Source organism: Trachurus trachurus, assembly GCF_905171665.1.
Source record: "Trachurus trachurus genome assembly, chromosome: 17".
NCBI classification, from domain to species: domain Eukaryota; kingdom Metazoa; phylum Chordata; class Actinopteri; order Carangiformes; family Carangidae; genus Trachurus; species Trachurus trachurus.
The window spans coordinates 16,591,113-16,607,237 of record NC_139900.1 but is presented as its reverse complement, the minus strand read 5'-3'; the positions used below and the strand labels follow the sequence as shown (position 1 = coordinate 16,607,237).

General features: G+C 45.1%; 1 protein-coding gene across 1 annotated transcript in view; it reads left to right on the top strand.

The window, feature by feature from the left end:
- Window positions 1–2,791: 2,791 nt before the first annotated feature.
- Window positions 2,792–16,125, top strand: part of ephb1 (EPH receptor B1) — a gene marked incomplete at its 3' end in the record, with an annotated part of 149,638 nt that continues 136,304 nt past the window's right edge. The window contains exon 1 of the mRNA XM_083991707.1: window positions 2,792–2,963. Within this exon, the coding sequence (XP_083847833.1) occupies window positions 2,903–2,963 (61 nt within the window). The 5' untranslated portion in view covers window positions 2,792–2,902. The remainder of the gene's footprint in view (window positions 2,964–16,125) is intronic.

Below are 16,125 nucleotides of genomic sequence, written 5' to 3'. Positions count from 1 at the left end.
CCTGTGCTGTCTCCATATTGACTTAGGCATTTCATTTTCATGCATTCATATTCATCACCAGACTAAACCTTCCCAGCTTCTGGGCTCTCTGGGAAACCTCTCTCATTTTCCTATATGACTGTATCATTATAATCATCCGCTGCCTTGTGTATGTCTGCTTGTCATCAACTATACCTCTCATATGCACTCCTGCACCACAAATCTAAATAATGAGTCTGCATCTAAGGTAAAGCCTGCACTCTGCATTTTCATCCCAAAAGGTCTTCCTTGTGTGTGCAGGGTATTGTCTGTTGCTCTTAATGTTGTTGTCAGTGTACTGAACGAGCTACACACCATTTTGTAATTCCTGTCTGACTCCATCAAAAAAAAACTGTGATTTTTTTTTTCTTTTTTCGAGCAACCAAACAGGAATCAGGAAACAGGAGACAGAGGAGAAATGTAAAGGTCATGGCACATTGGTTGTGGAGAGGCAGATGCTGGCTGGATGTTTACAGGTCAAAATCGCAATGAATTTAGGGTCAGCTCACACAATCCAGGGGATGGAAAAACATTTAATCAATCACAAGTCCCAGAGCACCAACCCGGTGAGGTTGCATTTTTATTTTGTTTTGAATCTGGTCTTGAATTGGAAAAAGGGGGAGAAATGGAGGAATGAAGAAAAGAGAATAGATCTGGGATGCCACACTTGTAGGCTTAACTACACAGAAAAAATCAGGCCACAGAGAGAATGAGAGGCTCTCTACAATGTGTTTGGACTCAGTATTGGTATTGGGCCGAGGCTCTTGAGCTGAAGTAGGCAAGTGCTCGTGTGGCTTTGTGTGGATCATTATCAGAGTGCTGTGTGGGTGAGAGACTGCAAGCACATTTGTGTTATTGTATGCGTGCGTTTGTCTTTGCGTGCATTGTAAGGCAGGATGTGCTACAGCAGCAGCACTATTGTCCCTACAAACCCTCATACTCTTCCTTCCTTCCTTCCCCCCCTAGGGTGTGGACAGCAAACAGGGACAGATTGCTCTGTGCTGCTCCTGTATTTGGAGATGACCTGTGCAGTCATAGGTGATGATGGCTGGCCTGGTGACAAATAAGGCCAGGTGGCTATAAGAGGCCTTCAAAACCAGCCAGCACCAGAGGCCATGCTGAGCTGTGCCATGTCACACTATAGCGCCACTCCTCACCACACCATTAAAAATGACAAATGCTCTCATCAACGGCTTTCCCAAGTTAGCAACCGCTGCCTGATGCTCCTGAACCACTGTGTCTGCCCCAGTTCATCCTCTGGCCTTTGCCACAGTTGGAACAACCATTTATTAAGTGTGAGTCACTTTTCATTTCCAGTGTGTTTGAGTTTTGTCATTGTAAAGGTTAGGAGTCGGATCACAGGGGAGCACAATGAATGGATGTGGTGAAAAGCTTCTCTGTGGTCAACACGCACTAGGTTTGCGGTAAAATGTGAGTGTTTATTTCATAAGCTACACAATATTTTTAAAAAACACATTTTTAGTTCATTCATCCTACTTTTTCAGTTCATTCACTAAGTCCATAAAAAAGTAAAGCAGGTAAAAAGTATCTGGGCCAGTGTGCTGTGAGGGGACAGCACTGAAGTATTAGGCCATCCAGTGGCCCGGGGTAAAACCAGGCCTACTCAGGCTGTAGATTAACAACCCCATCCCACTTCCTCTGCTCCGGGGACTTGTGGGGGACATATCTAGCCCAAGACAGGTGTATGGTTCTGGGCTACAGGGTGGCAACCGCCCCCTTCCTCTGCTGAGGCAGACCCCGGTTCGCCACGTCCCTGTGGGGAAAGGCTCATTGTGCGTACCATCTGTTGCAGCACACGTGCAGACAAAAGGGGTGATGGGGGGTCAAAGGGTGGGAACTGATGTGCAACGCCTGTTTAATATCATTATGAGGTGCAGCCGAATTTCCCAATGCTATTAAAGAACATCCTGATTGCAAATGAGGTCTGCACTTGCCTGAGTAGTGGAGAGTGAGAGTGCCAGATGAGGCTATGACACTTTTCCAGGCGTCCAGAAGCCTTAAACACTATTGTCGGTGGGGTGGGGATGGGGGTGGGGGTGGGGGGGGGGGTAGTTGGCAAACAACCAATCTGGCTGCTGTTTAGTAATGAAAACAGGATGAAAAACATAAATCAACCAGCTTTTTAATCTTATTTTGGGCAAAACCTCCTTATGATTCTTGAAGACAAACGTCTTTAGTCAAGATAATGTTCAGTGTAGACCACAGTTACAATCAGGGAGAGTGAGAAAGGCCATAAGAGACATCACTGAGTCTGATAAATGGTTTGAACAGCAGGATTATTTTTGAAGCACAGGATCGTCTCCCACGGGTGGGTCAGGTTGGCTGTGGGCTTTTTTTCTTTTCTTTCTTTTTTTTTTTAAACCAAAGGATGCAGTAGCTACAATCACCCGACTGGTGGCGCTATTTGCCTTCAGTGCACCGGACGCCGCATCAAATAGGTCAAGGAAAAGTTTTGTGTTTTGACAATGCGCGGTGGGCGGAGCGGCGGGCTGTCGATTGGTTAGTGAGTTTCAGCTCCCCGTCAGTGATTGGCCCCGGCGCTCCACTGGGGCCGCGAGCAGGCAAATGTAGGGTCCCCCCCCTCGCCCCCCACTCTCTCCTCCACCACCTCCTCCTCCTTCCACAAACCCCCCACACCACCACCACCACCACCACCCCCTTGCTCCTCGCACCCCCTCAGTCCCTACACTCCGCTCTTCCCCTGCGCTGATTGTCACACATTGTTTACTACGGCTTGAAATGTGACTCACAACACAAGGCTATCTTGGTGGAGTACCGCGCGCTGACAACTGAGGGGATTCTTTTGACGCGTGCCGTGCGTCTTGGTTATTTGGGGACACGCTGTGGAGACTACCCTTCTGCCATGACAGTGGATTTGTTTGCGCTTTTATGCGTGCTGGTCATCACCTCCTCTGCGATGGAAGGTAAATGAGAAAATTGGGATCATATCCTACTTTTTTTTTTTTAATTGTAGATGTAATGGAAACGCTCCTCTCTCCGAAAGACGCGCCCGGTCTCGGGGATGCTGGCAGCGTTGTGTGCCGGGCAGCGCTGGTGCCTGTGGCTGTAGAGGTACAGGGATGACATACACGTGGATCGCAGCAGATCGCCGTGGTTATCCCTTTATGTCGAAGCAGCGGTTGCTCCCGCTCCGCTGCTTGTCACTGATGCTGCTTGTCCATGTGAAGAGTGATGTAGGCTACTGTCCGATCCGAGTCTGATTATACGAAATGCCGTTTAAATTGCACACTGTAGTTAATCAGTGGTCATATAAACATGTTTTTTTTAAACCCCCCCTCCGTCTTCCTGATTGTGTGCAGGACAGGAGGAGTCTCCTCTCTAAATTGTAGTCATTATTTCAAATTGTCAGTATCCCACGAGAAATTAGTTTTCCCTCATGTAAGTGCCTCTCGCGTCTGCAATGATTCTCGTCACGTTTGCTGTTAAAATTGTAATTTATAATACAATTACCACAAGCCCCTGAGCATCGTTCAGTGTATGGAATTGCTGAGACAAACTCTCAGATCGTGGGGTTTGCGTGGATAGTAAATATGCATGTCATGGTGGGGTAAATTCACTTAAAGAAATCAACAACTTGATTTAAAGAAAAAGAGGGAAAAAAGGAAAGAAAAGGGTGTATTTTTTTCTTTCTTTTCAACCATCCACATTTCCTTGTTTCTGTCTTTGTCTTTATTTCCTCTTCTCTTTCTCTCCCACACCCATCTGGACAAGCAGCGGTGCCACCAGTAGCTAATATCTCCACAGTTAAACATGTTTTTCATTTCCGCTGTGGGCCCCTGGGGACCGAACACTGGGCTGTAGCCTCAGACATTAGCTGCCGGATAGATATCCCAGCAGCACCACAGTGTCTTCTTTTATTGTACTGTGCAGTAGCTCACTCTCACCAATAAAACACACCAGCTTCCCCATGACTGCCTGTATCCGCCCCAGAAAGCGTAAATAAGTAAATTAGAAGCACAAATAAAACAAGTTTTCTCACATGCAGCTCCTCTCTTTCATCATTTACAACTCTGCTCCTGGACTGTTCCCAGCTCCGGCTGTGCTCTGTAATTCGCTGGTGGCTTTCTTGTTTGTGCTCATCAGATTTCAACACAGCCATGGATACCAAGCCCAGGCCCAAATTGCTACCTCTGCGAGGGTGGATATTTTCAAGTTCAAATGTTTACCCGATGTGAATGTCAATGAGAAATGTCAATTTGGAGGGATGAGTGGAGGAGGGGTATAGGGAGGAGTGAAATTTCTCCTGCTTATAAAAGGGGTGTGGGATTTCTACTCCAAAAGATGGGATGAGAAAGAAACAGATGGGCAGGGAGATGGCCCCTGGGTTACCTCAGTAACAAGGATGAAAGTGATTTCCTTGTTTGGGTCGCTAATTGAAAGGAGATTGTCCCATGGGCAGGTTAAAATCTTCACTGATCTGAACCCCAATCTGTTGCTTTTTCTTTTCTTTTTTTTGTTGCGCCTGTGCATTGTGTGTGTGAGTGAGTGAGTGTCAGGGTGTGGGAGAGAGTGGAGCCATTGACCACATTATCCCTGCCTTCCAGTCACCCTTAATCTGATTATGGGTCGAAGTCAGACACAAAGTGTCAGAGATCCGTGTGTGTGTGTGTGTGCGTGTGTGTGGACAGGGTTGGTAACTTTAGAGTTAAGCAGCAGCCTTGACCATATGGACACACAGTTGTGATGAATTGAATGATTTATTTTACCTCCCTATATGCACACACTCAGAGTAAACACCACATGCGCACACACACACCATTAATGAGCTGAGTAAGTATGGAGTGAGAACCAGGCAGGCATGAAAGGATGGCGAGTTGAGAGAATAGGAAAATGAGATTGAGCAGTGAAGATTGTACAGTGTCTGTGTGTGTGTGTGGCGATAAAGTTGTGTGTTTTTGTGTCTCATTGAGGAGGGATGAAGGACCAGGAACAGTTAAATCGAGTGTGAAGTTGATTACAGAACTTTGGATGTGTTGGATTCAAAGTCTAGGCAGCGCTACGCACACACACACACACACACACACAAAGCACTCCGAAGAGAAATGCTTTCGCTGACAACTTATTGAGGAGGGATGGAGGCACAGTCACACCCAAAGCAGAGGGCTAACAGAGAGGAGAGTGGAGACGGGGATTTGCATGCTATTAGAAAAAGAAGCATGTGCAGCGCTCTCTTTCACCCTCATTTGTCTTCTCTCTCCATTTCCCCCTCTCCTCTTCACCTTCTCTTTGCCCACTTTCATCTCCACCTCCCTTTTTCTCCCTCATTTCTCTATCCCACTCTGTCTTTCATAATTCTCTTCACTAATCTCTCCATTCGCCCCTCTTGTCTCTCTCTACACTTCTCCTGCTCGTTCGCTCTCTCTCTTTCTCTCTCCGTGGTGTGCGGACGGTTCTTGCCAACAGCAGCAGTAATTCTCCCCTACTTACAGAGGCATTGCTTATTTCTGTTTGCCCTTAAACCAATTAGGCTTAGATAAGCCCGCTCTTTTAACGGCCTGGAACTGGGTGGTGGAGGGAGGAGGAACGGGAAAAGGGGGGGTACGGATGAAACAGCGGTTGAAAGATAGACGGGGATCGAGGGAGATAAAAAGATGAGGGAGACAGAAGAAGGGAGGTCTGTGCAGTTTCCAAAAAAGATATAGTACGCATGTTTTACAGATGAGTAGCCTGCAATCTAACAAGGGTGTGGAAGTACGCGTACACAGTTATCTGACATGGAGTAGACACCTGAGCCATGCAACAGCAGGGCTACAACAGCAACAGCATTCGGTATGAGTATGATAAGAGAACATTACCAGTCCCAAAGGATAGTGCGTTAAGTACCTGTACTCTATTGTGATAATGCCTCATCCTCAGGGGCCAAGTGGATGCATTGGAGAATGCAGATGCTTGAATAAACATAATAATAATAATAATAATAATAAAGCAACATACAATAGTTACAGAGGTCAAGACTATATACTCATAATCAGAGGTGTTATAGTAGTTAAAGGGTGGAGCTGCGTGTTCCAGCACCAGTTCTTGGGCAACAACTCCAGATGGGCATTATATGTGATAGCTGACCCACTGTTCTGACCTCACTGCTTAGAGAGGCCAGCATCTGCCCCCTGGGATTCATAAAGTATCATATTATTGATATCATCACTACTCTCTTAGCGGGCGCTCTTTCTAATCAGTACAGTGCAAAAGCTACTGGAGTTGTGTTAACTTTGCCAGACCTTAATCTTGCTGCAGGAGATGTGATTTTGGAAAGGCTCATGAGAACTCTTCTATTTGAGAGGTGTGGTAGATGATTGGCACTTTTCACTCAGACAGTTAATGGTTAAAGGCATCACAAACTGTTGTTGGTTTTTAACCTTACACCAACAGGGTGAGGGTCAGTCAGTCAGTCAGTCAGTCAGTCAAAATAGTGCTTGATTTTTTTTTTCCCCTTAAGTTTTGGAAAGAACTGAATAACACACTGCAGGCTCTTAACTTGGTCCATTGTGTCTGGTCAGGCTCAAATGATTCTCAGTTGTTTCACAGACTTAAACCTTGAACCCGAAATACTGAGCTTGTGGCGAGGCTACACCGGCTTTTGCGAGGCTAGTGTAGCGCTGAGTTAAGAATCCTGGACTACTCAACATGTGAGTTGGGTATGCATGTGAGCTCGCCACCCATGCGGAGGAGACGGCCTGTAAAAATAAGAGTCCTGTTGAGCCTCTAATGGATGTGAATGGAACATTGCTCCTTTCCTCTGCGCTCTCGTTTGAAATGGTTAGAAAAGAGAAGAATGAAAATATAAGAGTAACATAGGTCCATGGGTTAAGGCGGTTGGACTGAAAGGAAGTGAAGAGAGAGTGTGTGTGTGTGTGTGTGTGTGTGTGTGTGTGTGTGTGTGTGTGTGTGTGTGTGTGTGTGTGTGTGTGTGTGTGTGTGTGTGTGTGTGTGTGTGTGTGTGTGTGTGTGTGTGTGTGTGTGTGTGTGTGTGTGTGTGTGTGTGTGTGTGTGTGTGTGTGTGTGTGTGTGTGTGTGTGTGTGTGTGTGTGTGTGTGTGTGTGTGGTGTGTGTGTGTGTGTGTGTGTGTGGTGTGTGTGTGTGTGTGAGTGTGAGAGTTCTACAAGTGTATTTTGGCCCTAGGCACTACCGCTGACCTGGGACCACCTGAAGTAGAAATCAATTTTCCACTCGTTTTGTACCGCCGTGTGTGTATTGTACGTTTGGATGCCTGTGTCGTCAGTAGACTGCTAAAGCCATTATAGCTGGCAGGGGCAGCAGACATGGCCTCCTCCAATAATGGAGCCTTTATTTTGCCCACAGTGAAAAGACTGCTCGGTGTTAAGGTGCGCTTACGCAGCCTAGTCAGCTATGACGACCCCGCGGTACAAACCCCTGCCTGCAGCTCATGTACCTGTAGTGCTGTAAATGCGTGGCGCTGCCTTTTCTGTGGAAGTATTGTGCTTGCACGCAGACAAAGAATCTGTGGTCGGTGCCACTCTCTTTTGTGCACATATTGCTGTATAATGTATAGCACGCATTTTCTCTTGCACAATATGATCGCTGGCTCCTCTCTCTTTCACTCACACGTCACACACACACACACACATGCACAAATACACACATACAGTCCCTCTCACAGTTCACCCTACCCAGAGACATCTGAGCTTTGGGAAGGCCAGATGGTGGATGCAGGTTGGGGGCTGGTATGCATGTGCACATTTCTGTGTACATCTCAGTGTGAGAATGAATGGTACCAAGGGAGAACAGAGGGGATGAAAACAGTATGTCCTTTCTTGTATGTGTCTGTTTGTGTATGCAAGTCCACGTCTACGCCTTTCCAAACTTGAGACTTTGTTTCTCCCTCTCGCCGCGGAGAGATATTTTTTGACCACGTTGTCTCTCTCCGTGCCTTTGACACATCCCCGTGTTTGGAGATTTGCTGCCGAGATGCTATCAGCGGCATGAGGTGCCACCCGTTTTGCTTCGTGCTTGGCCCTTATCAGAGCAGGTGGCTGACTGTGGGAAGAGGGCTGAGGACTTATCTGTGCTATCTCGGCGAGAAGCAGACCTAATGCATCAGCAACATACGAAACACATTAGAGCGCCGGAGTGAAAGCGGTGACGCTCGTGACACAGTTCAACCTCAAACTGTGTGAGTCATCTGTTTCCTAGTATAAAGCCAGTTCGCTTAAATGGGGAGCACACAACATTGGCACAGATGCGCGCGCACACACACAAACACATATACACACGGTCATACTCACCAAGGCTTGAAGAGCGCAAACTTGAGAGATAACCCTCCAGGCCACACCTAGTGGAAAATGGCAATGCTTGTAATTGATTGGGCGCAGTGACCCAGCTTCCCCACCACTCAGAGATGGTGGTGTGAAAAATGTTGCTTTTTCTCATTCTTTTTCTGTCTCTCAGGCCTTTTCCCCCTCCATTATCACCTGTCCTAGAGATTGGGTGACAGTTGTTCAGTCAGCAGGAAAGGGGAGCCTCTTCGATATTCGTTGAGTTGAGAGGTGAGAAGAGAAAGCATTGATTATCGAGTCTTATTTCCCACTGTTCACGCAGCCTGGCTCCAGGGCCCTCTATGCTTACAGACCCATATTCACCATTTCTCCTCCACCTCGTGGCCCCTTTTGCCCCCTGTCCATCCCAACCCCTTCCCTTCCCTGCATCAGCTCAGCCAGTCCAGTCCATATCTACCAAACCTTGTTATTGACTCGACATCCTGGCTGTTTTTTCTTCTTTACTGCCAGATTGTTCTTTTTTTTTTTTTTTAAAGTTTCAATACAATCTGTGAGTAGTTCCTAGTACCCTCCCGCTCTCCCACCTTCTCTTAAAATGTCCTGCCTGGGAATAATTGGTTGTTTCTCCCTGCTTCTCTCCCTCTTTTCTCCCCTCACCTGTGTCTTTTTTTTCTAGTTAAAAACAGATGCATTTATGAAGCACTATAGGGTCTACTACAAGGAATAAGTGAAATATGAGCCTGTCCCTCTGAAGACGGACTAGACGCAGGACTGGCAGGAACAGGAAGGGACTAAAGAGACTGTTGGGGTTGTAAGCTTGTAGGAACAAAGAGGTTCATTTATGATTGTTATAATGAGATCTGTTTTTGAGTCGGGCCCAGAATGATTTAATTTGACTTTTAAGCCCTACGGCTCAGGCTAAGGGCTGCGAGTGGGAAGGCTGGCGGGACAGAGGCAGACGAGGGAGAAGGAGGAGGCCCGTATAGTGGTGCAGTGTTTTTGTGGCTTTAAATGTGTGGGAAATTTTTCTATAATAAAACTGATAAGAATATTGGCTCAGCACACACACAAACTCCCTGCATGTTTCTATGTTTATTTAGCAAATCTCTTGCCTAAATGTACATGATATGAAGTTGCTACTGTACAAAGGGAGGGGTAAAAAGGGGAAAAAAAAGAAGCTCAACAACTTTGTGGTACTTTTTCCACTTTAAATGATTCAGCAGCCCAGAGGATGCTGCCTCTCAAGCGCCCAGAGGAATTAACAGCAGAGCGTTAATAGGGCTGAAATTACCAACGCTGGTGGAAGCTGCTTCACTTCCGATTAAATAAAAGACGGCTTGTCCACAGGCTGTTTCTCACAGGGACTGACAATCACGCACACTCGCGCGCACACGATCACAGATGTGAATGTGCGCGATCCCCAACACATACACACAGCTTTGATGTGTGGAAAGGAAATGAGTAGAGACGGAGAGCTAAGGGCTTGGGCCTGGGGCCTGTCCCATTATTAATGAGTAAGTGCCAGTGCCTCTCCCAGGTTCAGGACATGTGGACATATTTCACCATTTGCCTGCCCTTCTCCTCACCATAAATGTAATCTCTTATTAAACACTGAGTTCTTGGCAAGAGAGGGGCAGATAGAGAGAAATTGTCCATTAATATTTGTGTCTCGGCGTGTGTGTGTCTGCGCGAGCGTGAGGAATGGAAATTGTGAGGTGAAGAGAAATGAAGTGCCCACACAGCGCAAAATGGAATGCCAGCTACTGAGAGGGACACTGATGGGGCCAATAAGTAGCAGTGGAGGGAGAACAGTTTCACCCTGCATAACACCGAGCCCCTCAGCCTGGCAAATATCTGCCTGCCCCTGTGCTGTCCACTTCTCTAGCTGGATAAGAGGAGATTTTTTTTTTTTAAGGTAAGGAGGTAATTAACTATTGATTTGAAGCGCAGAGGGTAATGAGAAATGAGTGGACAGCATCTCGATCTTACAGCAGTTGCCTGGCTTGGCTGGACTACAACATGGAAAGTGACAGGGTGAAGGAGGCACTTCCCAAAAAGAGCCAGGGTCAAAGGTGTTTTCTTTGGCTTTCATGTTCATTTCTCTGAATTTGGGCAAAAAGAAGAAAAAGAGAGAAAAAAAAAAGACACTGACCAAAATTCAGGAGCCTGGGACAGTCTGTTGGTTGAAAAATTCAAGTTTGTGCACATCTAATATTCAGTATTGTTGAATACATTTCCCCTGGTTTTGAATATTTATTATATTCATGTTTTGTTTTGATGACCGACTTGACAGACTGATCCCAGCCCATGGTGACCTACTGACCCACCCTTACCTTCATGAATAATTATTACAGTAGCGGCCAAGGGGACTCATTTCAATGTGATGCTTCCTGAGGTCACAGCACAACCAAACTTCCCAGTGTCATAAATCTTACCCCGGTGATATTGAACATTTATTTTTCAGCAGATGATTAAATAAGTCAAGAGGACATTTTCTCTGCTGTGTTGCTTCCTCTGCGTCCTCCTCCTACAGACACATCCATGTGCCATTGTTTTTTCTCAGAGGCGAGTTAGAGGACGAGGACGGGGACTCATTTGTGCACAGAGAACAGAGGAGAGGAGGGACGACGAGACGGAGGGGGAGAGAAGGAGAGGCCCGTATCTGCCTACGATCTTATTTGTGCTAATGAGGAGGCTGGTGGCTCTGCCTGCTAACCCTTAAGCACATCCAGCTCTTTAGAGTGTGTGTGTGTGTGCTCACATGTAACTTTGTGAGAGCACATCTCCTTAAGTCTGTGCATTGTGATGTTTTTCTGTGTGGCTTTTTATAAAAAAAAAACTCATTGGCAATGAATGATGTTGAGAAGATTGTTTGTGGCGGTGAGTCATACCACCAGTGTGCGAACTTGCTGTTTAATGTTATCTGCTGGATTAACGGTGAGATTAAATCAGGGAGTCTTGATTCGACTTGTTAGCGACGCAGTCTCAGACATCCACTCCCAAACCAAACCTGTTCTGTAATGGGGCTCAGTGAACAGTGTAAAATCCGTGCCCCCCCCCCACCAACTCCACTTCCAATTGTTCCCTCCCTCTTCATCCCTTATTCCTATGAAGTCTTTCTCCTCCCTGCTTTCTCCCAAGGCTGGGCATTTAAATCGGCATGCCTTTGATGTGAGCTTCACACACTGTTAGACACCCACTCATCAGATTGACACTGATGTCTGGGCGGAGTCAAGCCCATTTCTGAGAGCTGGGGGAAATGAACTGCAGGGACACACTGTATACACATATGGTGTGAAGTCAGGTAGATTTAAATATACTAAAGTGGAATGTGGACGTGAGTGAACAGATGTGCTCATTCAGATGCACACATTTTCCAGTATGGCCGCGCTGCACTCAACTGATGATATGTCAAGATGACAAACGTTCCCACTGAGCCGAGCTGAATATAATTGTACAGCAGCTTTCCAGGGCTGCCTTTTACAACTGTGTCGTATCAGTTGTAGAGGAAATTCTATTAATATCAAAAGATACATCATACATGTGATGTGAGATTATTAACGTAATATCAAACGCTGGCCTCTTTTATCATAAATTCTCTATATAAATGCATAGCAGCGTGGGCTTGGATCTCACCTACAAACTCAGTAAATGATAAATGATCTGTGAAGCCTAACTAGACAAGAAGTGTGCAGTGTGTGTACTACGACTAGTGTCTAAGCGTATGTTGTTTAAATCAGCACCCACGGACGATTCACACACGCATATATATGTGTTTGTGTGTTTATGTGTGCCTGGTTTTGTTATTTTCTCTGGATTGCTAACCTTTGACTGAACTACACTTGTGTGAGTATAATTTGCAGTATAATATCTGGGATGTGCATATTGTAGTATTTGAAGGTTCCGAGCTGAATTTGAATTTACATAACAAAGATTACAGATCTGATATATATTTAATATCACAATTGCACAAAATGAAAAAAAAGAAAAAGGATTTGAAAGTGTTTGAATACAGTAATGACAGGAACCAACACCGTCTTGCCTCATGATGTCCTATACAAACACAGTCTGTCACACATCGTTCATTGATGATTTAATCAAAACGTCACGCAGCTCCAGTAAGGTGCAGCTAAAGCGTGTAATCTAATGATGATTCAACATGACATTTGCAATTCATCATATCTGTAGATTCACACGTTGCAGCTTCTTAACACCTGCGCTGTGCTGTGTGATGTAGTGTAAAATTTCCCTTCACTCCACCACAGAATCCTATGGGCCTTTATTCTAACTTAATATAATACATTTTATTTATTTATATTTTATTTTATATAACGTAACTTTATATTAAGTTACAAAACAGTACTTTTTAGAATTGTGGGTTTAAGTTAAAAGAAACCTGAGTCGTCACACATGTTGATCGCTGTCAGGGAGGTCTCAGAGATTTGTCTATATTTGTTTATGACTTTAATGCCATGGCGCATTTCCCCAGAGAAAGGGCATCATTTCAGTATAAGAGATTTATGTTTGAAAGAAGCGCATTACTCACTTCCTCCCAACCGTTTAAGATGAACGTATCATGTTCCAACATGCATCAGTGTCAATACTGACTGCGTAAAACCAATCATAAAGCGGCCTTTCTGAGTAAAGCAGCTGGCCAAGCAGAGTCATGCAGGGATTTGTTGTAGTGACAGTCTCCAGGCTTTTGTTCTTGATGCCAAGGATTTAGACTTGTGCCTTCCTTCCAACACGAAACAGGTTAGGGCGATGAGGAAACAATGTCTCAATGTAATTGTATAGATTTCAAAGCCGTGCGTGAGTGTGTTAGGCCGGTGTGATTTGCAGACTCACGCTTGTTTTTGTTTTGTCTTTTCCTCTTTTCTCTGACCATCTAATTGAAATCATGACAAATGTTCTTGTCTCTCTGTGTTTTCACTCACAGCTAATGCGCGACTTGATATTGATACTGACTGTTTACCTTTTTATAACTAAATAAAGGGGGTGCCATTAAAATCTTAACAGCCCACCTGGTGCTGATCATGTTTACGGTGTTTGGGGGGTAAATAAATGCTCAGGGCCCAAATTGTTGGCTTCTGCTTCTCAAACAATCCCAAAGTCATCCATCCATTTTTCATACTTGTGAAATCAACTGACTCACCTAACCCAAGGTGGAGCAGAGAGACACAGATGTGTAATGCTCTCTTCATGTGATGGTTATGACTCTTGACAAGGTCACCCTGCACGAGCCCCAGAGTGTGCGTTTTCGTGTGTGTTTGTGTGTGCGTCGCGTGTGCATGCGAGTGAGCAGATCCAAGCATGTATGAAAAAAACAAAATCACTCAGCTTGCTCTAAAAGGCCTTTCAGACACCTGTCAATGATTGGCTGAAAGAGGACACCTTTCGCTCCGCTGTTATTGACAGTTGAAAATGTGAGGGGAAGCGTGGAGAGTGACTTGCATTTCTGCACATGTTCTCAATCAACTTGAAGCTCAGGTAATGCTTTGAAAATCTACTTCCTTTGATAAACATCATGCGGCAGCTTCTAAAAGGAACAGCATGATGGATGGTCATAGTGCCACTAAAAAAGCGGAAAAGACAAAAAGCAAACAAGAAGCCTCTCTCTCTATGTCCCCCTCTCTCTCTCTCCATCCCTTGCCTTGGCTTTGAAGATTGATTGTGAATCGTACAGGATGTATGAGCGTTGCGATCATATCATGGATCACAGCATGGGGAGGGAATGACAGATGTCTTGAGCATCCTCTGTTTATTTGAGAGGCGAGTGTGTGTCTGATGGATTGGTTGCGTTCGGTGACTACAAGGATGATTTGTCATCTCTCATGTGTCTCTTTGTGTTTTTGTAAATATTTAAGAGGGCAAACAAAGGGTCTGCGCCTTGTAGAGCGATATATCCCAAAGTTGGCAAGTAAAACTACAAAACAAACAAAGGTATATCATGACAAGGACATTTATATTCCAAATGATAGAGAAAAATTAGAGAGTTGATAATTGCTCTTAGATGTATTCTAGACATATTTGAAATATTGTCTTATGATTTTTCACCAATTTTCTACTCACTGTCATGCCAAGGAAGGGTTTGGAGAACAGATTTTCATATAATGGCGGTGGATAGTTCTCACTTTTGAATCGTCCAAAACACACATTATGAAACATCCAAATACCTCCATGCTGCTGGTCCGTACTGACCCAAGTGTCCTGAAGCCGCGACATGAAAAAGTTGTTCGGAAAAAAATAATTTGATCTCTGTTTTTAGCCTTGTTGTAGCAGTAGCTCCCAGTGGCTCTGTTGATGTTGACATTTGCATGATACATCCAATAGTTTACAATGACGAACGAACATCTCACCGCCGCCATTTTATGAAAATCTGTTGCCTGCCAGACCCCCCCTGGTACTCCAAAAGCATTTTGATGACTTCGACAGTTCTCCAAACCCTTCCTTGGCATGACGGTGAGTAGAAAATTGGTGAATTATTGATTTTGGGTGAAGTATCCCTTAAATGTTGCCAACGGATCTATTTCCTCCACTTTTGCAAGCACAGATTATTTTAATAGAGCTTTTATAAAAAAAAATAAAAAAAAACCTATATTACATACATGAATATTACTTCCAGATTCATGGCAGAAATGGGGCGCCTAGCTGGGGCGATAGTGAGGGGGCTACTGAGGGAAGGGTTAAGTGTGTTTCAGTCAAGGTCACTTTGAATGGCATATGTATCCTATTTAGGAGCCTCTGAAACTACTGAGCAGTGTAGACATGAAGCAGTGTTGACAGCTCAGCTCTGCTGCGATTTCTACAGTCACACTGGAGATTAGTTACTGGACCCAGCACTCACGCACACACACTGCCACACACACACACTGACGAATGCACAGGCTCCTCTGTTGTGAGCCGGACACTAGATCGAGCCATTTGTATGGGCGACCATTCCTACGCTAACAGCTCCTGATTGCTTTGCCTTTCACATCACGGTGACATCAGCACATTGCTAATTGACAGATAATTGCCAATAATCACGAGATGGATCAGTGAGAGTGCAATTAAAGGAGCTTGCTGCAGCTTGCCAGTTCTTTTAAGGAATCCAGACCCATCACATTCCCCCATTTAGTACAGCAGGTTAATCAAATATGTGTTTGCAAGAACAATTTTGGAAACGGTTAGAAATTCGATTAACTTTGGCTCAGGAATTTTAGATACCAGAACTCCAGGTTTTTTTTTTTGTGAAATTTTTTTAGGACACTCCCTTCTCGATGTGTATTACAATGTTTGCTGCTACCTCCGAGAGAGATAACAGTCAGGCGCTTGTAATGGGATCCTGTCTGTTGGGAGAAGATGGAGGAAATCGCTGGGAGAAGGAATGCGCTCAACTTGTTCGTGTGGGTCAGCGAAGGAAGTGCCGGTGTGTGTTGGCGTGTGCGCGTACGTGTTTGTGGATGCAGGCGTCTTTGTGTGTTTTCCAAAACTGTGTTTGCTCAGCGATAGAAAAACTGAAATGTGATATGAATATCCTCTCCATTCTTCCATGAAAGTACCTGAAAAAACCCCCCTGAAAGGGCCCCATTTAGGCTCACTCCCAGACAATACAGCACAATGCCCCTGATGACAGCCTAACTGGAGGAGGAAATAGCCCTGCTAGGGCCAACATAATAGCGGAATATTCTGGAAGTCACAGGAGGGATTTATGGAAGCAGATAGTCTTTTTCTAACATTCACTGGAAAGGTGTGTGCGTTTTAGCGCATTTGTGTGTCTGTGTGCGCTGTGTGTGTGTCTGACACACTGACCCTCTTTTTCTGTATGTGAATCCCAGTCTGTGATGTG